The 27,535-nt window shown below is 37.4% G+C and overlaps 1 protein-coding gene across 4 annotated transcripts in view; it reads left to right on the forward strand.

Annotated features, from left to right (window-relative positions):
• Window positions 1-27,535, forward strand: part of ppp2r5ca (protein phosphatase 2, regulatory subunit B', gamma a) — a 134,493-nt gene that overhangs the window by 24,071 nt on the left and 82,887 nt on the right. For 2 of the 4 annotated variants that reach the window (XM_059959218.1, XM_059959223.1), the window contains exon 3: window positions 213-375. In XM_059959218.1, coding sequence (XP_059815201.1) covers window positions 213-375 — 163 coding nt within the window. Of the gene's footprint in view, window positions 1-212; window positions 376-9,359; window positions 9,578-27,535 lie in introns of those variants that run through there. The other 2 variants (XM_059959233.1, XM_059959228.1) reach the window with 2 other exon arrangements.

Below are 27,535 nucleotides of genomic sequence, written 5' to 3' on the forward strand. Positions count from 1 at the left end.
AAGTGCTGGAAATACAGGTTAGGCAGCATCCATGGAAACAGAAACCATGTTTTGGATTTTTTTTCCAAGATTACCATGTGGCTTTTTTCTGTTTTTCTTTATTACTATCATTTTTCAATCACTGAATGAAACAGGCTGCAAAGTATCTTGAAGTTGAGCCGTCAAGCAGTTGTACAATTTGAAAATTTCTACTGATTCTTTTTGTTTTGCAGAGCTCAAACAAGAGATCCAACAACAGTACTCCTCCTACAACACAGTTGACAAAAATAAAGCTTCCTAGTTCCACAGCAGTGGTGAAGAAAGAAAAGCGACAAAGTTCTTCTAGGTTCAATATCAGTAACAACAGGGAACTACAAAAACTACCACCTTTAAAAGGTAATATTTGCTGAGTTTTATGTATTTAACTGTTATAGCAACTCCATTTAAATTAACGAATCCATTGTAACCTATGTGTTGAAAGTTTTAAAAAAAACTTCCTGTTCAGAATTTAAAATATTACTAATGCTAAACATCTGAACTGAACACAGTAAATGTGGCAGCTTCAGGTCATGTAGATCTTTGGCAGAAGAATAGAGTTAATGTTTTGTATTGCATATCTTTTAATCACCATTTTTCCAATGAAATAGAAATGGCATCAACCTGAAATGTTACTGTTCCTCTTGCCATAAATGCTGTCTAACTTGCCGATAGTTTCAGAATTTTTATTTTATTTTGGCTCTTGAATGTGATGTGTTCTTGTTGCCAGTTTCCATGTGCCTTCTGCTTTGTATGTCTTTTCTGCCTTAGTGTTCTCAATTTGGACAAGCGAAACTCTAAAAGCTTTAGTGTATATATAATCTCAACTGGCACCTCAGTACATTAGTGAGAGAGTGCAACATTGTCTTGAGGTGTTAGTTTTCAATTGAAGCTTAAACTGAATTTCATCTGGCCCCAGTGACACATATAAAAGATTCCATGTCGTATTCAAAGGGAGGCAGGGAAGTATTGGTGTCATGAACAACATTTATTGTTCAACTAATACCTGGAACAAATGCTCTGAGCATTTACTTCCTTGCTGTCTGGATGGGGGATACAAATTGGCTTTTATTTTAATGCCTGTATATCTGAAGTTATGATGCTTTATAAATGCAAGTTACTTTTCTCAAGACTTTTTATTTTTAGTTGGAAGAGGTGGATGGGTTGGTGGTCATTGTGTAGTAAAAACCAACCCATCCACCTTTTTTTTAGTGCTAGAAACTGAGAATATCTATGCAACAACTAACCTAGGTCCAAATCATGAATGTCTGACTTTGTTTAGTTGATGATCTGGAAGATAATAATGACTGTCATTGTCCAATTGGATTGGGATCAATCAAAGAAGAACCTGAAGTTGAATGCTGATAAAATTAGTGCTGACATCAGCTAATGACGTGGCTTGCCCCTGCTACTTAGGCTAGGTTTGATCAACATACCCACAACCAGCATTCTCTGGAATAGTTTTACAAAACCAGGTTTCCATTACCAATTGGAGAACAATTGTTTTTAATTTATTACTTATTTAATTCCAACAATGAGCTTAACTTGATGCTGATGTGTGTGGCTCAAGTGCAGATGGTGGACCTTGTGACTAGGATAGGTTTGAACTAAAGCCAGGGCTTGAGAACAGGAGATGCTGAAAGGAATCGGGATCAGTTGTAGGTCTCGGTGCAGTTCATCTTTGAGGGAAAAGAACAAGTAGTTAAGGTTGATGTAGTAAAGCTGTGCATTTAACCACTTGTTTCCTACCATGTGCTGCTGCAGCTCATTTTACTTTCCTGTCTTTCTTGCTATATTCTTATCAATCCAATTTCATACTTTTATATACAAGCTTTATATACCTAATAGAGCCCAGTATGTGACCTGCATATTTCTAATCAAGCATTAGTTTTTTTTTTCTAACGCAAGTTGCCTTGACTGAAAAGTGCTCATTTTAAATTTCGAGGATTTGATGTCCTGTTTTTTTTAAATGATTGGGGAAAAATTTAAGGATTAGGCAGCTTCAGGAGCTAAAGAAACTCTTATTTTTGTAACCAGAGTTTTTTCTGCCACTTTTTGTTTTGAGTTTAGAAATTAACTTTTTTCTCTCCTTTTTTTAACCAATTTGTGACCTGATGTTTTCATACTGTTTTTAGCTAAATCTAAATGAGTTTTGACACTTACGAAGCATCAGCCTCAATTATCTGGCATTCACTTGTTGCACCTTGACACTGTTTCTTGGGTACTGATCGGTTATCATGATTGGATTATTTTATTGCCTTCAAGAACCAAGGTCACAGAGACTAATTGTCAGAGACTAATTGTTAATGAAAACTAATGTGGCCGCTGTGAGGTTTTAGATTTGTTTAAGTATCTGGAATTTGGAGGAATAAAACTAGTCTTGATGTTAATGAGTTTGGAAAAACTAGTGGCTTGTCATTAAAAGTCCATTTGGTTCACCAGTTTTGTTTTGGCGGGGGTGAGGATGAATATTTCAAGATTTGCTATTCTTGAGTACACAAGTATAATGGAGAATTAAATGATTGTTACTCTGGATCCATTGCAACATTAAAAAAACACAAATATAATGTTTTTATTATGTATAAAACATTGGGAGGGGGTGGCTGAAGGAGCTGTGGAGAGGAGTGGCTGATGTGGATGTAGTGGTAGTGGGTTGGGTAAATGGTTGGAGGTGTTGAGTGACTGCTTGGGGAAGTAATTGCTTTTGAGTGCAGTGGTCCCAGTATGGATACTGCTTAGCCTCTTCCCTAATGAGAGTGGAACAAACAGTCCATAAGGAGGATAGGTGGAACTCTTCACAATGTGACTTGTCTTTTTCTGTATATGTGTCCTTGATGGTTTGTAGGCTGGTGTCAGTGGTCCATTGGACAGTTTTAACTTCCTGTTGTTTCTGTCCCCTAAAGTGCAGTTTCCATACCACACAGTCACACAACATATAAGGATGCTCTTGACTGAAATGATGAGGGTTTTTGCAAGATATGCACTCCCATGAGTTGAAAATTGTTCAGTTTCCACAGCTGTGCTGTTGATGTGGTGTGTGTTTCCCTGGTCGATAACTATCTCCTCAGTCTTGACATTGAGGAAGAGGTTATTTGCTTGGCACCAGACCATGAGCCCTTCCTCCTCCTCTCTGTTGGCCGCCTCATTGTTGTTGGTTATGAGCCCCCCTCCCCCCACTGTTGGTGCCTAAATTGGGAGAGATGTACTACAGACTAGTCAAATAACAGCCTGATATAGTCCTCCTCACAAAATCACACCTTACAAACAAGGTGGTGAGCAACTCCTCCCTAATTCCTGGCTGCAACTTGTCTCACCTGCAGGACAGACCCAGCATGATAAGAAAAGTAGGAAGGAGTAGCTTTTTTTTTTAATCACTAATTTTTATTGCAACACCAACAAATTACATTCAATATAACCAGTTGCTGATTACATTTTGACTGTTTAACCCAGTCACCCCCCAACTTTCATCACCATCCCCCCTCATCCCTGCCCCCCTCTCCACTCCCCACGCTCTCTCACTCCCATCCCTCTCCCTTCCACCAACCAACTGAATGGTAGTGCATACACAGACAGAGCATTCCTATTTTAACAGAAGATCTTTAAGTTAGATATCAAATTTGTCCACATTAAGATTGTGTTTGGTCGTGCGTCACTTATTCTTGCTGATGGTAGTTCCAGGTTAAGAAATGTCCAAAAAGCTGCGAAGCCAATGAGTACTTGAAATTTCATAGGGAGGTTTCCAGTGCTGGACTACAATCTTCTTAGCTGCAGTCAGGCCTGCCAGCCAGACTTTGGGTGGTTTTTCCATAAGGGAAAGGTGGGAGTCATTTAGGAGATGTACAGCGGGGTCCATTGGTAATTGTACCCCCGTTAGTTCTGTAAGAGTACTGATAACCTTCTCCCACAAACCAAAAACTCCTGGACATTCCCATACAACATGTATAAAAGAGCCAGCAGTTCTGTAGGGGCAAAATAAGCAATATGGGTCAGGAACCAGTCCTATTTGATGTCTAATTCTCAGTGTTAAATATGCTCTATGACAAAATTTCAAGTGTATATGCCGATGATCTGGGTTTTTTGAAGTACCGGCAGCATTATCCTAAATCCCATCCCAGTCTAAGTCTTGTCCCAGTTCAGATATGTCCTTATACCAGGCTTTCATTCCTGATGTGGGCATAAGTTTCTGGGAGTTTAATTTATCATAGATATATGACATTATCTGTCCTAGAGCGCTCTGTATCCAACTTAAAATGGGATGGTCCTTTAAATCTGACCCCCGCCCCCCCCCCCCCCCCCCAAGGAACCCCGTAGGCTTTACAAGCTGATCTTACTCTAGAGTAGAAGAAAAGAGAGTGTTTATCAATATTATATCGAGATATCAGTTCTTGAAAGCTAAGGATAGTACTTGCCCCATTAATATCTTGAAGAGTGAAAATACCTTTATCCTCCCAAGTTCTGTTAGGGAATGATTCCCCCCACCCTCGCAGATAGAAGATGATTATTGTTCCATAGTGGAGAAGATTTGCACCATAAACTTATAAATTTTAGGAATTTTTCTGCTGCTCTAAACACTTGTAGCATATGGGTTAAAACTGGACCGTAATACAAATCACATTTTTTGGTAGACATGCCTATAAGGAGAAAGTCCTTCAACCTTATTGGTGCTGTTAGCTCTTCTATATTTTTCCATGAAACTTTATCCTCCTCCATCCAATAGCTAAAACTTTTTAATACAAGTGCCCAATGATACAATTTAAAATTTGAACATGCCAATCCCCCATCCGACTTTTTGAATTGTAGAGCTGACCACTTTATATTGGGTCGTTTACCATTCCAAACTTAGCATCATAGTGAGGAGTCCAGTTTTTGCCAATATCCTGCTGGAGGCGCAAGTGGGAAGGAAGGAGTAGCTTTTGAAATCCTCAACATCTACTCCAGAGCCCAAGAACTCTAATGGCATCAGATCTGATCTGAGCAAAGAAGTTTCATCATAATTACAATCTGTCTCAGATGATGAATTAATGTTCCTCCATATTGAAGAATGAATGTAACCAGGGCACTAGAATGTACTTGTGGGGAAAAACTTTCATGTCTACCACCAAGAATGTCTTGGTAGCACCACAGACCATGTCTTGAAAGGTAAAATGGTCAGACTTGGTGAGATAATCCTGTTGACCTTGTCTTTGTAAATTTATCTTTTGTGTGGCATATGTATCAGTCAAGGGTAGTACTGAACACAGAACTTTACAGCACAGTAGGCCCTTTAGCCAATGATACTGTGCGACTTTTTTCTATTGGGAAGAGAGAACACACTGAGGACATTATCATGTGTGGTGCTACAAGCTTAAGAAATGGCATGGTCTCAAAACAGATGGTCATTGTTGAATCTGTAACTTCTTGCCTCAACATGTATCACAAAGCCTCAAGGACAGCTTCTACACTATTATTAGATCTCACAATCTATCTTGTTATGATCCTGCACCTTATTGTTTACCGACACCACACTTTCTCTATAACTGTTGCACTTTATTCTGCATTATTATTGTTTTACCTCGTTCTACTTCAATGAATGATGTAATGACTTTATTTGTATCTCAGCACCTGTGACAATAATCAACCAATTCACATTCCAATTCCAGCTCTGTAATTACTGTTAGGCCAGGCTATCAATGTTGATTCAACATGATGCAAAATGATGCAGCACAGGGCATACTTAAAAGTAATGACGTACTACCCGAATGAAACTGGACTGCAGGGCTTACAGATGCAGGACCACAAAACCTCATCGCAACCTTTGTTTAAGCATGGACAAAGCTAAGTACTACGGATGAGGTGAGAGGACTGCCTTTGACATCAAGGCATCATTTGACAAATGCAGCAACAATGAACCCTGAGTGTCATAAGGGAAACTCCATGAAATATGTCATTGCCCTTCACAGAGGAAGCTAGTTGTGATAGTTGAAGGTCAGTCATCCCAGCCCCAGACCATCATTGCAGGAGTTCCTCAGGGCAGTGTCCTAGGTCCAACCAATTTCATTGCAAGTAACATTTGCACATCAAAATGTTATCATGATGGAGTCAAACCATCTCAGTGACACTTCAATAACAATCAATGGCATTATTATCACTGAGTTATTTTCTGTTAATATCCTGGGAGTCTGTAATGATCAGAAACTCAACTGCTCTACCCTCAAGTATCATAATTATGTGAGCAGGTTAAAGACTGATTATTCTGTAGTACGTATCTCACAACAGTCCTATTGCTTACAAGACAAAAATCCTGGGTGTGATGGAATTCCTTCACCACCCCAAAGCAAAACATTCCATTTCATTGATGTCCTACAGTAAGTAAGTGCAAAAGTGTTGGGCACATGTATATAGTTAGTGTGCTGATGAGTTTTGCACAGAACTGCAGTAATTTTATGTACTCCATTGTATTGCTGCCACAAAAAAAACTAAAATCTAATCACTCAGATTTATGTGAGTGATAACTGATTCTGATATGGGTCTCTTTTGTGCACAGAGTCAGAAGGGGGCAAGCGGAGGGGAATCATGGTCGGGAAAAGAGAAATGGAGAGGGGAGAGAGTGCGAATCATCAGAAGGACATTCTGTAATGATCAATGAACCAATTGTTTGGAATCGTATAACATTAGCTGGTGTTTCAGGGCTGGGTGTGTCAGCATCCACGCTACCTGGGCCCCTGGCACTCCACGTCCCAAATCTTTCCTGCAATGCTGCACCCTTGCTATTCCCAACGTCACATGTACAAACTTGCTCTCCACTTCACATTGACAAATGCAGCACTGTGCAAAAGTTTCGGGTATCCTAGCTATATATATCTGTGCCTAAGACTTTTGCACAGTATTGTACTAATAGCCCTAAACATTCATTCTTTTGACTACCAGAACATGATGGCTTTATCTGCAAAGCCTACTGCAGTTACCTCCCAAACCTACAACTTTTTAACTACTAAGAGAAAAACGGCAGCAGGGACAAGAGATCACTAACACCTGCAGCTTTGCATCCAAGGTTTACATTATCCTGACTTAGAAAGATGTTACCGGTTCTTCACATGCAAACAGCACTCACAAGAAATCATATGATATCGACCAGGTTTTTGTTTTGGATGAATGCCAGTATCGTAGAAGGTTTTGGGTATGGAGGAGATTTGGAGAGAGCTAGGAGAAGGATATACAGAAATTTGGAAACAGGCATGAGATTTTTAAAATAGATTTGTTTAAATGTAAATCTAGGGAAGGCTAAAAGGCAGAGTTGTAATGAATCATGGAGATATAATGCGACATGGGTAGCAGGCTTTTGGGGGTAGCTAGAAGTATGTTTGGAAAAGTTAAATATAAAAGTAACAAAGATTTACCTAATATTGGATGTTGAACAAGTTTTTTTTTACAATTTGGAAACACTGGAGAAGTCGAGAGATTTTGGTAAAGTAGAACTGAGTATATCTGGAGCAGGTACATGTATTAGCATATACCTGTAGGTTATGCTTTCAAATAATATTAAATAAATATCCAAAGGTAACTGTTTGTGGGAGTAGAGCTTATTGCAGTTTATTTTTAATGCTGGTTAGCTAAGAATGTGTGATTCCACCCAGTTTGATGTATGTGGAGTTGAAGAATGGTGCAGTCAATATTGTCAAAAGCTGCAGATTGGTTGAGAAAGGCAGATAGTATTATTTGCCTGTTAAATAGGATCTAAAGCTCTGTCTTTCAAAACTGCTTTAAGAAATGCAGATCTTTGAATGGGGGGAGTCAAATGAGGATTTGAAAAAGTTGGATATTAGAAGATGGATTTAATTTTTTTCAGCTTCATCAATGATTTTATACACTTATAACATAATGCCCCAACTCCTATATTTAATGCCTTGACTGATGAAGGCTAACATGCTAAATTCCCTTTTCACAACCCTGTCTACCTGTGACACTGCTTTCAATTATCTATGCACTCGTACATTCCTCTGTTCTGTTACATTCCCTAATGACCTACTATTCATCCTATTCTGGTTTCGCATTCCAAAATCCGTTTACTGCTCTTTGGCCTATTTCCCTAAATGATTAAGATCCCCCTGTAATCTTTGATAACATTCTTCACTCTCAACATGAAATTTGGAGGTACTATTATATGTCACACACTTATCATGCTTTGTGTATTAGCATTTAAATCATTTATATGATTAATGAATAACAAGGGTCCCAAACCTTGACCCCTGTGGCACATCTCTGGACACAACCATCAGTCAGCACCTTGTGCTCCCTACCTTAGAGCCAATTTTGAATCCACTTAACTAGCTCTCCTTGGTGGATTTTATGGAACCTTATCAAAGGTGTTGCTGAAGTCCAGTTAGACAACAACCACTGCTCTATCATCATCTACCTTTTAGAGTGTTGAAATATATTTACAACATCTTGAAAGTTGCAAAGACTGTGCCGATCAAAAGCTTTGTTAGGGTTGGAATTAGGGAGGACTTTAAAGGAACTCCAAAGATAAAAAATGAAAATGCCAAAGTTTGTCAAAACTTGTGACATGTATGCCTTCTTTTATTTTTGACCATGTAAGCCATGTTATTAATGGGATTTGATGTAGAATTACATAAAAAGTAGAATGACCTTTTCAGCCAATTGTTAAAAATACTTGAAATTTGCAATCCCAAAGATGAGTTTGTAAATTGATCCTTACTTTTAAGGTAAAGCATAATACAAACTAGTTTTTTTGCATACTTCTATAGAAGTAATTAATATGTATAATATTAGTTCCATTATTATGAAAGTGGTCTTCTCTTTTTGTCTTTCTCACTCTCGCCCTTATTCATGCACTATTATTACTATGCTAGATTGTTTAGAGTATTCGTAAGTGACATTTCTGATGTCGACTTTTTTAAAAAAATGAATAAATTGAACCTTTTATCAGTAATTAAAAACAAAACAAAAAATATAAAATGAAAGTTTTTGAAAAGCCATAATAGATTTGTATCTTAAATTTAGGCCATTTTTTGTAATAAACATCATAATGACGAAAACTTGCTCACAGAAGGATTAGGGTAATTTGGAATAGGGTAAACTAAGTGTTTCTAATGAAGGGAGTCATTAATGTGAAATTGATTTGCTTTTAATTAGAGATGGGGAGGGAATTAAAGCAAAAACTCGAAAAGGCTTACACAAGTTTTTAAAGCTATTGCAAACTTTATTTTAAACCTGGAGAACGAATAGAATTGAACAGTAATCTGATCAATTTACAGTCTTAATACAGGGCCAATCAGAAATGTTTTTCTATTTGCAGTTTGCTTGTCATTTTATGTAGTCATTATTACCCAATCAGCTTTCTGCTAGGTGCTGACATCACTAACTAGCCTCTTCCCTTCGTTGGGTAGCTTCATTTTCTAAGTGTATTGTGCTAAAATGGAGGCTGGTTTCTAGCCCTAAGAGACAGCTTGTTCTGCTGGTATAGGCTAGATGTTGACATGTAACAGAGCTGGTAGCAGGATGGTGGTAGATGCAGCTGGATCCAATGGGCCTTTCCAGCCCACGGGCCTTCTACACTTTCGAGGTGGGTTGAAATGTGTGTGCAGCAGTGGAATCCTGCGCTTGCTTATCTGTTTGTGCAAAGCTTTTGTGAGGTGAGATCTGAAATTTAAAGAAGCGCGGTCTTATAGGTTTATTAAAACTACTGCTCCGTAAGCATTTTGTTGCTTAAAATAAACGAATAAATCTTTTTTTAAAAAAAGCTGCAAATGTAGGATTGGTAAAACTGCTGCGGTCCATTGGAGCATTTCATACCTATAGCTGGAATCTGAGTTTGCTGTTTCCCAGTGTCGCTGTCACGGTTCTGGTCCCATCCCCCAGCAACGCACGCTGATGTCAAAGGAAGTGAGGTCATCGGCTTTCAAGAGAAATTGAAATGGGGGCTGGGAGGTTGCATTTCAATAACTTGTGGCTCCTTGTGTATTTCACATATTGCATTTTCGGTTAAATCCGCCGTGGTTTTCTTTTCCAAAAAAAAACCCGTGTGCCTAATTTTGTGAATGTTAAGAGAATTGACGAGTACTAATTTGATTTGTACTGTAATAGATATTCTGCTTGTTTTTTTTTAAACTTTGGAAATGTCTGTAATAACAAATGTTTCACAGCTTCTGTTAGTATTTACACTCCTTAACAAAGTTGATTCCTAATTTTTGATTCCTTTTTAATTGAAGCACACATCAAAACGTTTTCATTATAGTTATAAGTACTGTGACCTTTTGAAATTGGGTCTATAATCTTCATTGTGGGGAGGTGATACCTACATGGAATTTGAGCGGGAAATGTATTAATCTTTCTATAGAGACTTACTACTAAACGCAAAATCTTCTGCTTGCTGTCCTGAAGTATTAGATTTGATTAACTCAACCCTGCAAAGACTTATTTGTCCTTAAAAGTTTTTACTGTGGAAAGGAACATTAGAACCTTTAGTTTTTTCAGGCAAACATTTTGTGTTTGATAATACTGATGTATTTTGCAGAATGATTAGTATACTACCAAGCCAAAATTCAGATACCTAGGTTTATAAAGCTGGTACACAGAAGTTTTATTTTGTCTTTCAAGGGGTGCTAAGAGATGACCTAATTTGTGTTTGGAATTTGTAATTGTTTTAATTCAGAATTAAGACAGAGCTTTACAGTATTTCCGCAGTCAAAAATATTCTGAATTCGAGTGTAAATCTGGAAATTATGTTTAGCGTGTAACCCTGTAAGTCTTGGAGCAAGAGGCTGTTCTGGTACAGCATGGTATCTAAGTTATTTTTCCCTTTGAATATAGACTAATTGTGCAGATGATGAAGTAATTTGTAATTCCTGACTGCTGAAAGTTTGCTGTGTTGCAGAGACAATGGAAGTTTTGGTATAAGTTAATTTGCGTAAGTGCAGTGAAAAATGTGCTTGCAGCAGCATCCCAAGCGCATGGCATCATATAATTAGCATTCACAAGAAAAAACAAATTATCCACATTTTTACAAGAAAGAGCACAATTAGAACAGACAAAATTAACTCCATTGTATGCATATGGTAATAGTGTTGGTAAACTGCGGTGATTAGGGTTTTGCCAGTGGCTTAACCAAATGGTGGAAGGGAAGTAGCTGTCCTTGAACCTGATGAGGTGGGACTTCAGGCTTCTGGACCTCTTGTTCAATGGTAGCTGTGAAAAGCTTTATTACAATTTCAGAACATTTCTCTAATACAGTTAATAAAAAGGAGTAGAAATAATGACCAAAATCCAAGAAATACTGAGCAAGTTAGTTTTCATCTGTTGTGGGAGAGAAACAGTTAACTTATCAAGCTGACATTTCATCAAACTGTGAAATATATTGACACATCTCCATATTTTTGGCAACTTAAACATAAAAATTGTTTTAAAAAGACTAGTCAATTGCTATAATGTTTTCATCTGATAACTGCTGAAGCACTGCAGAATTATATTTCAAATTTAAAATATAATTTTTGCTCAGTATTTCAAAGTATCATTGGTACAAGAGTACAATTTTAATGTTTTTGTTTCTCAATTCATTGGGACATTAGTTTTCAATGAATTAAATGCAGAATCATGAATATTTTAAATTTTCTTCAACTCTAACATTACCTAGATTTTAGGGCTTTGTTTCTCTTTATGGGGATGTTTGGAAGCACACTTCATATAAGCAAAAAGCTCTTAATATAAACAAGCCTAAAGATACTTGTATAAAGGTAGAAGTGCAAGCAATTTTTGTTAGTGTTAAGCAAATTATACCAGACGCAACACTTTACTATAGAACTAAAAGGCTAGTTCACTCTGAGCCAGCTTTCCAACCTTAACCAGATTGAAAGAAGAATGTGCTGTTTATTAGTCATTGATCTGCTACTATATAATGCCATTACATGAAACGTATATTGCCATGCATTTGTTCCATTCTATCCATTTGACATTCATGCTCTACTTCTTCTACAATCATACCCTTACCAGTTTTCTTCCTTGCACGTATGTTTATCCAGTTTTACATGTATCCACATGCTTTACAACCTGTCCTTAGTTTCTTAAAGTATCAAGCTCATTTTATTGAAGTTTCTAAATTGCCTACATATTTTCTAGTCTAGTTCTTCCTCAAAAGTGGAAATGACAGTTTGCCTCCATCAAATGTATGGCAAATATAATCAGGTCTTTAAAATTATCTTATCAATAAAGCATGTAATTAGGGAAAAAAGACAGGAAAGGGGATGAATAGGACAAAGTAAGTTGCTTTGTCAAGATGAGGCATGTGTAATATTGTTAAAACTTGATTTGTACTGAATATTCCTTAAAGATCATCCTGATTGAAAACTCAGCAGAACTGGGAAAGTTGAGTAGACAAATGGAGGCATAGAGACTACAGATGCTGGAGTCTTAGTTCCAGAGAGACGGGGCGACATAGGGAATATCTTGTAAGGTGAGGCTACCATTGTCCAGGTGATCACATTATTTAGGGGTGGTATGGTTGGTAGATTCGTGAAAGCAATTTAGAGAAAGGAAAATAAGCAAAAGGACATAAAAGCAATGTAATAGAGCCCAGTGTTATTGCAGAGAACTGAAATAAAAAAACATAAAACTAGTACCCAACAATTTAGTCAGTGCTGGTGGAGAGAAAAGCAGAATTAATATTAGTGCACACTTCTGATAGAAATGCAGTTTTTTTTTTCCCTGCTGGATATTGTTAAATTCTATATTTAACTCCAAAGACTAGAATGACCAGATGGAGGATAAAATGTGGTTCTTCACTGGAACCCTGCAGGAGGCGTCAGACAGATTGGAGTGGGAGTGAGGTAGAAAATTTGAGTAATGGGCAAAATGAAATGCTATTCAGTTGTTATCCAATGAAAGCTGTGATTTGCCTAACAACAATATTTATTATTTAGAGAAATACAGGGGGTTTTTTGCAATATTTTAAAATAATCCAATGAAAGATTTAAAATTATAACTCAACTGTTTAAGCCCTATTTTGGTTTGTTTTCTGGGGAAAAATAAGGTTTTACCTCAGAGGATAAATTTAAAATTGGGAAGTCTTTCTCTGCTTAGGCTTGCAAAAAGTATATATTATATGATATGAGTTAGCTATGTTGTCTTGTGCAATTAGCTAAGTTAGAGCAAAAAAAACTGGAGGAAATCAATGAGTAGGCATTATCTGTGGAAGGGTATGGAAAGTAAGCATTTTTGAACAAGGCCCTTCATCTGACTGAAAGTAGTCTAGAGGTAGCCAATATTGAGGTGAAGGGAAGGTGTAAACAAGAGCTAGTGAAAAGAGGTGGATCCAAGTGAAGTGGATAGAAAGGCAGGTAGAGGAATAGGAATCCAAACAGGTTAGGATATAATAGGTGGAGGCAGATAATGAAAAGTGGATATAAAATCATAAGATATAGGAGCAGATGTAGCCCATTCAGCTCATTGAGTCTGCTCTGCCATTCAATCATGGCTGATCCAATTCTTCCAGTCATCCCAACTCCTCTGGCTTCTCCCAGTACCTTTTGATGCCCTGGCTAATCAAGAACCTATCTATCTCTGTTTTAAATGCACCCAATGTCTTGGCCTCCACAGCGCTCGTGGCAACAAATTCCACAGATCTACCACCATCAACATCACATCCCTGCTCTTATATTGTATACCTCTAGAAATGAATGCCAACATTGCATTTGCCGCCTTCACCACTGACTCAACCTGGAAGTTAACCTTTAGGGTATCCTGCACAATGACTCCTAAGTCCCTTTGCATCTCTGTTTTTTGAATTCTCTCTCCATCTAAATAATAGTCTGCCCATTTATTTCTTCCACCAACGTACATAACCATACACTTTCCAACATTGTATTTCATTTGCCACTTATTTACCCATTCCCCTAAACTGTCTAAGTCTCTTTGCAGGCTCTCTGTTTCCTCAGCACTACCCGCGCTCCTCTACCTATCTTTGTTTCATCAACAAATTTAGCCACAAATCCACCAATCCCATAGTCCAAATCATTGACATAGATTGTAAAAAGCAGTGGTCCCAACACTGACCCCTGTGGAGCTCCACTGGTAACCAGCAGCCAACCAGAATAGGATCATTTTATTCCCACTCTGTTTTCTGCTGACCAGCCAATGCTTTGCCCATGCTAGTAACTTCCCTGTAATTCCATGGGCTCTCATCTTGCTAAGCCACTTCCTGTGTGGCACCTTGTCAAAGGCCTTCTGAAAATCCAAGTGCACCACATCCACTGCATCTCCATTGTCTACCCTGCTTGTAATTTCCTCAAAAAATTGCAGTAGGTTAGTCAGGCAGGACTTTCCTTTCAGGAGATCCTGCTGGCTTTGGCCTGTCTTGTCATGCACCTCCAGGTACTCCGTAATCTCATCCCTAGCTGTCGATGCCAACCACTGATGTCAGGCTAACAGGTCTATAGTTTCCTTTCTGCTGCGTCCCAACCTTCTTAAATAGCGGAGTAACATTTGCAATTTTCCTGTCATCTTCTTGAAAGATCATCGTTAATGCCTTCACAATCTCTCCAGCTACTTCCTTCAGAACCCAATGGTGCATTCCATCAGGTCCAGGAGATTTATCCACCCTCAGACCACTAAGCTTCCTGAGCACTTGCTCAGTTGTAACTTCCACTACACATACTTCACTTCCCTGACACTCTTGAATGTCTGGTATACTGCAGATGTCTTCCACTGTGAAGATTCATACAAAATATGCATTCAGTTCATCGCCCAAAACTGCGTCTCTTGTTGCAGTACCTCTGTCATTTTCTATTGGTCCTATATCTACCCTCCACTCTTTTACCCTTTATGTACTTAAAAAAGCTTTTAGTATCTTTGATGTTAGTCACCAGCTTCCTTTCATAATCCATCTTTTCCTTCTTCATGAGAAAATGGGGTGGGCAGAGCAGGACTGGCAGGGGTGGAGCCAAATGAGTGGTGGAGGGAAACAAGGACAATGGAGTGAGTGTACGAGGAATTGTGTAGATCAGGAGGAGAGTATAAAGGCAGAAGGAGCAGGTTACCTGAAAATGGATAAAGTATTTCATGCGGTAACACGAGGAAATCTGCAGATGCTGGAAATTCAAACAACACACACAAAATGCTGGTAGAACACAGCAGGCTCGGCAGCATCTATAGGGAGAAGCGCTGTCGACGTTTCGGGCCGAGACCCTTCGTCAGGACTAACCGAAAGGAGTGAGTCCTGATGAAGGGTCTCGGCCCGAAATGTCGACAGCACTTCTCCCTATAGATGCTGCCTAGCCTGCTGAGTTCTACCAGCATTTTGTGTGAAAGTATTTCATGCTGTCAGGTTGTAGACTTCCGAGGCAGAATATGAGGTACTATTCCTTTACTGTGCATTTAGTCTCGCCATGGCAGTGAAGGAGGCTGAGGACAGACAGATTAGTGTGGAAATGGGTAGGAGTATTTAAATGGCTGGTGGCAGAAGTTCTAAATGGCCAAGTGGATGGAGCAAAGGTGCTCAGTCAAGTGGTGAGCTTGTCTGCTTTTGGTTACAACTTTGTAATGCAGTACTCTTTATATGTGAAGTAATGCAATAATCAATTACAGTTTCATATTTAACAAATCAGATGAATGTCCCCTGGATCTCGATTTTTAAACTTGTTAAAAACAATGGTATCTTTTCCTTGTTGGTGGATGATGGGAAGTTGATGAACGTATTGAGCGGAAAAGAGTATCTTTAGTTTCTGAGGCTGTAGCAGTTTATTTGAGCTGGGCATTATGGCAACTTCACTTACTACTTTCTAAATTTGCTTAGTTTGGCACCAGCATAAAGAAATCAGAATATTAGCATGGTAGCAGGACCTTGTGGTTCAACTTGTCCATGCTGATTGTGTTGCCTGGTGAACTAGTCCCCTTTACCCATGTTTTGCCCACAGCCCTGTAAACCACTCCCATTCGTGTATGTGTGTGTGTGTGTGTATCTTTTAATAGTTGCCAATGTTCCTGCCTCAACCACTACTTCTGACATCACGGCCCTATTCTCATCCATCTGGAAATTCCTGGAAGTGATGTATTCTTTTGTTATTGGGTAACACTTAGTGAATGATGTTTTGGAATATGTTTTACTTGTCCTTTTTAATGCTTATTAACTATAACTTATTTGAATTTGTTGGTATATTCCTGCTTCTGAAGCATGTGGTTTGTGGCTTTTCTATTCAAGAGTCATAGAGTACTACAGCACAGGCCCTTTGCTCCCTCTAGTCCATGCCAACCTGATTTTTTTTTTACCTGGTCACATCTATTTGCACTGGATCATATCTCTCCAAACCATTCCCATCCATATACCTATCCAAACTTCTCTTAAATGTTACAACTTAACCCGCATCTACCACTTATGCTGGTAATTTGTTCCACACTCGCACCATCTTCTGAGTGAAGGTGTCCCTCCCCCCACAGATTCCCTTAAATGTTTCACCTTTAACTCTAAATTTGTGACCTCTAGTTCTAGTCTCACCCACCTAAAGAGAAAAAGCCTGCATACATTTATCCTATCTATACCCCTCATAATTTTGTATACCTCTATAAGATGTCCCCTCCTGTGCTTCAGGGAATCAAGTCCTAACTTATTCAACCTTTCCTTATAACTCAGGTCTTCAATCCCAGAAACATCATTGTAAATTTTTTCTGCACTCTTTCAAGCTTATTAACATCTTTCTTGTAGTTAGCTAGCCATATACAATATTTTAAATTCATCCTCACCAAAAACTTATAGAATTTCAACATAATATCTCAGCTCCTGTACTCTGTGCCCTGATTTATGAAGACCAATGTTGTCAAAGCTCTCTTTGCGACCATATCTACTTGTGATACCAATTACAAGGAGGTATGCATCTGTATTCCCGGGCCCTTTTTGCTACTAGATTAATATATGCTTCACAGTATTGAGTGTTTTCAGGTAAGGTGCAAACACACTGTCAAAGGCCACACTTGGGTTGGAGGAACAACGCTTGGGTAGCCTATAACCTGATTGCATGAACATTGATTTCTCAAACTTTCAGTAATGCCTCACCATTCCCCATCCCCTTGTGCCCCTCTCTTGTTATTGCCTTCCTCTGGAGATCCTCTTCCCCCCCCCTTTTTTTTCTTCTGTGGCCTTTGTCTCTTTCACCAATCAACTTCCTAGCTCTTTGCTTCATCCCTCCCCCTCCAAGTTTCACCTATTACCTGACACTTCTCTCTCCCCTTCCCCATCTTTCAAATCTACCCCTTAGCTTTTTTTTCAGTCCTGCCGAAAGATTTCGGCCCAAAGTGTCAACAGCACTTTTTTCCATAAATGCAGCCTGGCCTGCCAAGTTCCTCTAGCATTTTGTGTGTGCTGCTCAGATTTCCAGCATCTGTAGATTTTCTCTTGTTTGTGATTGGAAATGAATCACTATTCTTTTGATGTATCTGAATTTTATAGCCATCTCTTTAAACTGCTATGGGAGTTTTCTCAAGCATGACCCTAATTTTTCAGCTAGGTCATTAGAAGTAGTTTATATAGAGGTAGTTTATTTTTTTCTTTTGAAAGGTGGGGGAATTAAAGGCTGGGTGATGAAATAGCACAGAGAAAGAATTGAGGTGTGGGATCGATTAACCAAAATTGAATAGCAAGGACCAAGTGAAGTATTCTTGATCCTATTTTCTTGTGCTTTCATTAATTCTGTCTCACTTTGAATTCATCTTTAGCCTCCTGTGCTTTCCTGTTGCAGCTATCTGCACTCCATATTGAGATTTGTATATTGAGCATTCCTGTATTTTTTTATTCCAGATTTCCAGAATTCCAAATTCCTTTGGTAATAGTTCATAATTTTTATTTATTTGTTTTGATTAAAAAAAACTATTGGCCTAAAATGGTATGGTTTGTCGCCACATCTATTGCTTGGTTTGCTGAGTACTTCCAGCATTTTAAGATCTTAGATCCTGCTCCATAATTAATCACCCTTACAATAAAGGATGTCGCTTTTTTAAAAAATTCATTTATGGGATGTCGTCAGCTAAGCCAGTATTTATTGTCCCTCCTAGTTGCTCTTGAGAAGGTGGTGATGAGCTCCCTTTGTAAATTGCTGCAGTCTCTGAGGTGTAGGTACACCCACAGTGCTGTAAGGGAGGGAATTCCATGAATATGACTCAGTGACAAGAAACGGCAATAAGTTTCCAAGTTAGAATGGTGAGTGACTTGGAGGGGGATTACCAAATGGTGTTCCTAGGTATCTGCTCTTCTAGTCTTTCTAGATGGTAGTGGTCGTGGGTCTGAAAGATCCTGCCCATTTGTACCCATTTCCTTGTACCTGCATTCTAATCTCTAACATTCTTGTATGAGTACAAAAATTTTATTAGTTTGAGCATGAGCATTTAATAATCTTGCATTCTTAAATAATCTTGCTTTTCTGATATTACCAGGGGGAGTTAATGATTTATTTCAGGCACTTGTTGATTACTTAAGCTGCATTTACTAGACATGTACAATGTTGCCAAGGTAATATGATCAATCATTTTCCTCCCTCTGTGATAGAAAGAGTCACCAACAGAAGCCACTGCTTGGTTTATGTTCCACCAGAACATAACTTTTGTGTTGATGCGCAGTTTAGAAGTATAAACCTCTGACAGAAATTCAATATTGCTGCAGTGCATGTTGGGGGCAGTCAAGTATTCATTTTTGGAGTAAGGTTCTCACTGGTAACCATACTAAGGTCATCACTGGTGTTCTTCCATCACCTATTTTTGTTTAGAAGATGGCAGTGAACTAACGTAGTCCTTCTGGTGAAGGTACTGATGTTGGTAGGGAATAGGTAGCCTTGTAACATTACCCCATGATGAAATAACTTTGGTCTGTTTATATCCAGTCCTAAGATCACTATTGTCTGTCTTTATGGTTTTGTTGTTGTGATTGCTAGATGACTTCAAAAGATTGAGATGACCAGACTTAACTGAATTTAAATACTGTAGCTATATGTTGGGGTTAGAACATAGGTAGTGGTTATCTATGAGATTATTTAATTTATCTGCCATCACCTCCACAACAAAGGGTGCTAAGTTAATTGCAAGCACAAGATTCTGCAGTTCCATGAAATCCAGAGCAACACATAGGTGCTGCCTGACAAGCTGAGTTCTTCTGGAATTTTGAGTGGAGTGCTATGTTAATTTTCCCTTCCTGTTTATGACCAAAGTTCCAACCTTGACTTTACATAAGTAAACGTGTAAATATTTTAAAACAGATGATCAATATTGACGGTAACAGTTTTATAGTTAAAATTGTGTCGCATAAGTTTTGTATCTTCAAGCAAAGCTGCTGAAATGCACAATGTAGAATATAAAACTGAGAATACTTATGGATTTCCTGCCCAAAAAAATGAAATGCATCTTTTCCATGAACCATGTTGGAAAAAGATTTATAAAGCCACAATCCAATTAAGAATTAAGCAACCTGATCTCCCTGGTCTATTCTCCACAAAAGATGAAAGCAGGAACAGTTATTTCTAGTACAGGCAGTCCCCGGGTTACGAATGAGTTCCATTCCTGAGTCCATCTTTAAGTCGGATTTGTACGTAAGTCGGAACAGGTACATCCGGTATTATTTAGCGCCAGTTAGTCAAGCATGTGTCGTAGTATATATTTTACCTTTCTGTGCATATAAAACACTTAAGAAATGTATGTATTTCAATGAATAAACCACTGTGATAATTGTAGCTTTTATTGGGGCAGGGCCTTTCACATGCTCTATTATTCTCACTTTATCCTCTACCTGTATCCTTTAAAGTTGTTCCGATCATTGACCAACTGTAGCCTAAAGCTTTTCCATTGACTGATGGTGTTTCACCTCTTTCCAATCACTATTATTTCCACTTTATTTTCAATCGCAATCATTTTCCATCAACGGAACAGAAAACTGCAGATTTTATGTTCTATCGCTGAGCAGCTATGAACCGTCTGATTGGCCTATCAGAGTTCTCTTTAGGAGTTAGTTGACTTGATCAGCATTTCTGATCTGGCTATTCATTACAATCACACTTAATAAAAAAAAATACAGCAGCACCCGCAGGTGGTGGGTCTTGTGCTGCTTCGGGTTCTAAAGTCCACCCGCACTGAGACAGGTTAAATGGGACAAGTGGGAGCGGTGTTGACTGGAAAGGGGGAAGCTTGCTAAGAAATATTTAAGCCAATACAAAGTTACACACTCAACACAGTGTTAATGGCAACAATTTAAAATGGCGGACCGCGTTCTCCTCCCTCCGTTCATAAGTATGAGTTGTCTATAAGTTGGATGTTCATAACTTGGGGATTGCCTGTACATGTATTATGGTCTAAATGAGGCAGTCTGACAAAATCTGGCCTTTAGAGTTTGCTTTTCATGAAATTTGATGGGTGTTTGTATTGCTTTGCAGTTTCTAAATGGTTTTTTTTAAACAAGTAATTGCATTAGTTATCCTTAGATTATTCCAATTCTGTACTCAGTCATTTGTTTCTAGTACTGTTAACTTCGAAGTTTATAATCTTTTAATGTTTGTTATTTCTGCACATCTTTTCACAAAGTGTACACTCTCACATTTTCCTTGTGCTCTCCACTGTACTGGCAGAAAATTGGATGTATTTTAAATTTTGCAAAGGGCTTGTTGCGACTGACTGACAATGATAATGTTAATAATTTAAGTGTTCTAATTTGCTTTCTTTACCCCTAAAGTAAAGCAGCTTTGATTTTTTTGGTTCAAAGCTCAGTTGTAAGTGAGATGTAAGATTGCATTCAGGAGAATTCCAAAACTGTAAACTAATTGGGAAAGTATTCAGTGACTTGTGATTGAGGAGAAGGTGTTTATACTTGTACAAATTGATAATTCCTAGTGCATGCTATCCTGAGAAACTGGATAATATTCCCTGTGTTTTGCTGCCAAAATGAGTAATACATAATAGTCATGTTTTAGTAGATGCCTCGTAATGGTTTTGTAGTGATAAAACAGCATTTATTTACTATGCCTTATTTCCTAGGGTTGATATTTTAAAAATTGGATTAGGAAAGAAACCTCTGCTCAAAAGATCCTTAATCATTGAGGATTCCTTTTTGTCAAAGCTCATTGTCTATATTAAATTTATTCCAAATTACGCTGGAACCATTTTGAAGAAACAAGCATCTTTGATGCAAGTTTGAGAAAGGAGCCCAAGGTCTTGCTATGAATGTTTTCTCAAGTGAGAAAAGTATTCTCCAAAGTATTCACACCCAAAGGTTTTACCTTCAAATTATTTCTGTTGATTTTCTTGGGTTTCCCATGAATGTTCAATTTTGAGTGAAACTAGGATTATGTAGCTTATGGTTACCCAATTATTTTGCAGTTTTATTTAGGAATTATTTCATAATTACTATGCAATTATTTTATTGTGAACATGTTATCAGCAGCATTTCTGGAAAGGCAAGCTTGAGTTCTTTAATACCAACTGAATCAATCAATAAATGACAGGCTTTTTAATATATTGTACTTGCAAATTTTGTCCATTAATATTTATACAGCATATCATTGAATAGAGCAATTACTTGAATTGCAATTTGTGTCAACATTCTTGTTGCCATGACAAAAATCAGAATAACTTTCCTTAGAATCACATAAAACATTGAAATTATATGGTTGCTTAGTATTTACAATCCTTTCTCTGTATGCATAAAGTACACATAGGAGATTTACAGGGGGTATATTTTGTATGTGCAGTTAACCTTTTAATTTCTCATATATGCATATTAACTATGTAGGGAGGCTTTACATTTCACAATTTAGCCTGACCTAAAGCTGTTATTTTTTTTGCAACTAGTCTGCTTTTGTTATGGACAAAGCTTCATAAGGACAGAAAAATAATACATTATGTATTATGCTTCTCTCCTTTAAAAGTATCTTATCTTGTACATCTTTATGACATAAGAGAGGTACCTATTTACTCCCTGGTGTCTATATTGGCTTTCAGCGCAATCCCATTCCACATTGCTTGTTTTCCAGTAACTTAATTTCGCTGGCATGCTTATTATCATCCTCGTAAAGTTTTCCGCAATTTTTACACTATATCCATTTTATCAACTAGGTTTTCTTTGTGAGGCATAACTGCAGCATCATTAGGAAATCCATGTGGTACTCCTAGGGATCTGCCTTGTGGCCTCAAATTATCAGCAGTCAAATGAAGTTTCTGAAGTAGTAGTGAGTTGTAACCAAGAGGTGGAATATGTTGTAAATGAAAGTTCTGTGAGCAGAGGAATTTAATGTGGGAATATGGGGTCATTCACTATTATTTAAAATCGAAACATTTGTTGAAAACCCAACAAATGTAGATGACTGTATTTCTAGATATTTGAATACCAACATGAAAAAAAATCCTTCTGCTTTGTAAAACCTTGGTCAAACCTCATATTGTAAACAGTTTTATATTGTGTACCATTCAGGAAAAATACATTCTCCTTTGTGAGTGCTGCTTCACTAAATTAATACAAATTAAAAACATAGTTTTTGTCTTTATTTCCTCAAGTTTAGAAAATTGATTTAGTGGAACGTGGTTGCAGGAGTGGTGTGATTGGCAACTAAATATTCCTGGATTTCGTTGCTTCAGGTGAGATAGAATCGGAGGGACGGGGGTGGGGGGGTGTTGTGTTGATTGTCAGAGAAAATATTACAGCGGTGCTGTGGTGGGGTAGATTAGGGGGCTCGTCTAGAGAGACTGTTTGGGTGGAATTGAGGAATGGGAAAGGTGTAGTAACACTAATAGGGCTGTATTATAGACCACCTAATGGGGAGCGAGAATTGGAGGAGCAAATTTGCAAGGAGACGGCAGGTATTTGTAGCAAGCACAGGGTTGTGATTGTGGGAGATTTTAATTTTCCACACATAGACTGGGAAGCCCATACTGTAAAAGAGATGGATGGTTTGGAGTTTGTAAAATGTGTGCAGGATAGTTTTTTGCAGCAATACATAGAGGTACCAACTAGAGAAGGGGTAGTGTTGGATCTTCTGTTAGGGAATGAAATAGGTCAGGTGACGGAGCTATGTGTTGGGGAGCACTTTGGGTACAGTGATCTCAATGCCATTAGTTTCAATATAATTATGGAGAAGGATAGGGCTTAACCCAGGGTTGAGATTTTTGATTGGAGAAAGGCTAACTTTGAAGCGATGTGAAAGGATTTAGGAGTGGATTGGGACATTTGTTTTATGGGAAGGATGTAATAGAGAAATGGTGGTCATTTAAAGGTGAAATTTTGAGGGTACAGAATCAGAATCTTTATTTTCCTGTTAGGTTGAAAGGAAAGGTTAACAGTTAGAGAGAGCCATAGTTTTCAAGGGATATTGGAAACTTGGTTAGGAAAAAGAGAGATGGGGGACGTCACGTGATGACGTAGGGTTGACACGTTGGGAATCCAACTCCCTCGTAAAAAGTAATGAAATAGGGTTTAAATGAAGAAGAGTTAACAAGTATCTACTAGAAACTATTTATAAGTAACTCAGGATTATCTTTTGATATGGCTCCTAAACTGAAACAGAAGAAAGCTACTACTTCGAAGACTGCGCAAATCAGCGGAGAAAAAGGCCTAACTGTCTCGGTGAAGCCTTGGACTCAAGTTGGATTTCCTCCAGGCGAAGTGCATGGCACTTCTGATGATGCGGGACCAGAAGTTGCAGCAATGTCGGCAGTCTCCAAGAAGAAACGGCAAGAACAATGCATGCATGAAAGTATGCATGAACAGATATTAACAAAACTACAAATCCCAACTACGGTTGGAAGTGAATCGGAAGTGGAATCAGACTCTTTGGGAAATTCAGAGGAGGAAGAAGAAGAGGAAAAGAAGGAAGAGATTAAAGGAGACATAAAAGATATCCTGATATATATTATGAATGAATTAAAAGCTATAAGAAGGATGCAGAATAAACTCGATAATGTGGTGTAAAAACAAAAGAAGATGGATAATAAAGTTAGAGGTGGAAGTGAAAGTGGAAGAAAACACTGAAAGAATAGATAAGATAGAAGACAATAATCTTGCCTGGACGATAGAAAGAAAACAAATGTTGGAAAAAATAGATGCGCTTGAAAACTCAAGTAGACGAAATAATATCAAAATTGTTGGCCTTATGGAAGATACAGAGGGAGAAAATCCAATAAAATTCTTTCAAGAATGGATTCCAAAAATGTTAGAAATGAAAGAAGGAAGCCAAGTAATTGAAATTGAAAGAGCACACAGAGCTTTAAGACCAAGACCTCAACAAGATCAATTTTGATAAAATGTTTAAGGTACCAAGATAAAGAAATGATCTTGAAGGCAGCTACTCAAGGTGCTAAAAAGAGAAATGGGCCATTGATAATAGGAGGGAAAAGGTTTTTTTTAATCCAGACTTAAGTTACGATCTTCTGAAGAGGCGAAAGGAATTTAATCCAGTGAAAAAATCTTTATGGGAAAAGGGCTATAAATTTTTATTGAGGTATCCAGCAAAATTGATAATTTTCCTGGATAACGAAGAAAGAAGATTTTTCGTTGACTACCGGAAAGCAGAGGAATTTGTACAAGAATTACCTGATGTCCACGAAGAAGTAAAGAATTATAGAAATGAAGTGGACTAATGATGAAGACTGAAACAAGGTTGAACTTGATGGACATTTATATATAAAAAAAAGTTGAGTATTAATTGGGAGTAGAGACATTAATTATTTTTTTTCTTCACTAATATATCTTTTTTTTGCGGGGGGTGCTGGAAGAGCTCCTGATCGATGGCTGCGAGTTTCACGTGTACAATCATTGCGATTGCCATGACCCGTAAAATGGGGGAGGGTAATGTTGTGTTCTTGTTATTCACAACATTAGTGGGGGGGGGGGTACTTTGTTTTTTTTTCTTATATATTAGTTATCTTTCTTCTATTTTTATTCTTTTTTGCCCGGATGGTTGGGGAGAAACTCATAGCAACATGGAGAATTTTAGAGTTCCCAAGGTATTATGAATGATTAATTTACTTAATTTTTTAAGTTTTAATGTTAATGGAATTAATGGACCTGTGAAAAGAAAAAGAGTTTTAACATATATTAAGAAAATGAAAGGAGATATAGCTTTTTTTTTTACAAGAAACACATTTAACAGAAACAGAACGTAAGAAATTAAAGAGGGATTGGGTTGGAAATGTCATTGCAGTTTCATTTAATTCAAAATCGAGAGGAGTTAATAAATCTTTACCAATTAAAATACAAAATGTAATAATTGATTTTGGGGGAGATGTGTGATTATACATTGTCAATTTTTTTCAGAATTATGGACCTTTATGAACATTTATGCACCAAATTAAATGATGCAAAATTCATACAAGAAGTTTTTTTGAACTTGGCTGATGCACATGATAAAATGTTAATAGATGGAGATTTTAATTTTTGTTTAGATCCAGTTTTGGATAGGTCAACTAAAATTGCTACAAAATCAAAAGTAATAAAACTAACTTTATCATTAATGAAAGATTTAAACCTGATTGATTTATGGAGGAAAATTAATCCAAGAGAAAGAGATTATTCATTTTATTCAAATAGACATAAAACTTACTCAAGGATTGATTTTTTTTTATTATCCAAAAATATTCAAAGAGTGAAAAGTGTGGAATATAAAGCAAGAATACTGTCAGATCATTCCCACTTGATAATGACAATGATAATGATGGATAAGGAAGAATCGATTTATAGATGGAGATTTAATTCAATTTTATTAAAACGTCAAGATTTTTGTGTTTATGAAAAAAACAGATTCAATTTTTTTTGGATACAGATTTACATTCAGTTGAGGATAAAATTGTATTATGGGAAGCAATGAAAGCATATTTAAGGGGTCAGATTATGTTATACATCTAAAATTAAGAAGGAATACATGGCAGAAATAGATCAATTGGAAAAAGATATAAAGTTAGAAAAAGAATCTCGAAGATATATGACAGAAGAAAAACGAAGACAACTTTTTAATAAAAAAACTACAATATAATACACTCCAGACATACTGTACAGAAAAAGTAATTATGAGAACTAAACAGAAATATTACAAATTAGGTGAAAGATCACATAAAATTCTTGCTTGGCAGTTGAAAACAGAACAGGCTTCTAAAACAATAAATGCAATTAGAACAAGTGTAAATAAGGTTACTTATAAATCTTTAGAAATTAATGAAAATTTATACTGAACTGTATCAATCAGAATCACAAAATAAGATTGCTGAGATAGATAAATTTTTATCAGAAATAACCCTTCCAAAATTAAATTTGGAAGAACAGAAAGGATTAGATAGGCCAGGGGTGGGCAAACTTTTTGACTTGTGGGCCACAAAGGGTTCTAAAATTTGACAGGGGGGCCGGACCAGGAGCAGATGGACGGAGTGTTTTGGTAATACACCTCATAAGAGAAAATAAAATATCATGGGATATGTAGAAAACATGTACTTTAATTTCAATTGAAAATGAACAAATACATTACAACAAAATATCTGTCTTTGAAGTCCCATGGTATTTAGCTATTTATTAAAATGACTTTTAAAACACTGAAAATTAAATGAATAAAATACAGCTTTTTTTAATAGTAACAGTTATTATTTTAAAGCACTGAAAATTCTGTTATCCTTCAAGATATTATCATCATCACTCTCCTCCTGACTGTCTTTATTTCAAAAACGGTAGGAGATGCAGGTCTACTTGTCCTGCTCCTTCTTACTCAATTGTCCCCTGTGCCAAACCTCAACAATGACCAGCACAAGGACAGAACAGTGACAGCGCGCCAGTATGCGGAGCGCGTTATTTGATCTGCAGCGCATTTTTTATTTTGAGAACATACGTGCACCTGCGCACTACTCATATCCATCACTTAACAGAAATGACATGTAACATGTAAGGCTTATTGAAAAAAATATTTTCAAATACATTTTTTACATAACACAACGAAGAAACTTATTTTTAATTTCAGTGGGAACAGTGTTGTTGGTCTCCCTTTTTAGCCAGCGCATCAAAGTCTGGATTTAGTTTTGTTGTGGCGATTCTCAGGATGGATCTGAGGTGTTGGTCAGTTAACTTGGAACTGTGGCTGGCTTTGTTGATGTTCATGACGCTGAACGCCTGTTCACACAAATAGGTCGAGCCGAACAAAGAGTAAAGCGCAAATGTGGAGTAATATGCTGCACCTCAACAAAGGTCAATGTATATAGAGTGCGTCATCTATTGGGAAAACGCCAGAATTGCGGGGAAAAAACGTTAACAAGGTTTATTAATATAATTTCATCAAGTTCTGCGGGCCGGATTAAAAAGCTTAACGGGCCGCATATGGCCCCTGGGCCGTAGTTTGCCCATGCCTGAGATAGGCCCTTTACTTTAAAAGAGGTTGAAGAAGCTTTAGGATCACTTCAGAGTAATAAATCCCCAGGAGAAGATGGTTTTCTTCCTGAATTTTATAAAAATTTTAAAGATTTATTAATTCCTCCTTTTATAGAACTAATATACCAAGTGGAAAGAATGCATAAACTCCCACAATCTTTTTTAACAGCGATC

The sequence above is a fragment of the Hypanus sabinus genome, chromosome 2 (assembly GCF_030144855.1).
Source record: "Hypanus sabinus isolate sHypSab1 chromosome 2, sHypSab1.hap1, whole genome shotgun sequence".
NCBI lineage: Eukaryota > Metazoa > Chordata > Chondrichthyes > Myliobatiformes > Dasyatidae > Hypanus > Hypanus sabinus.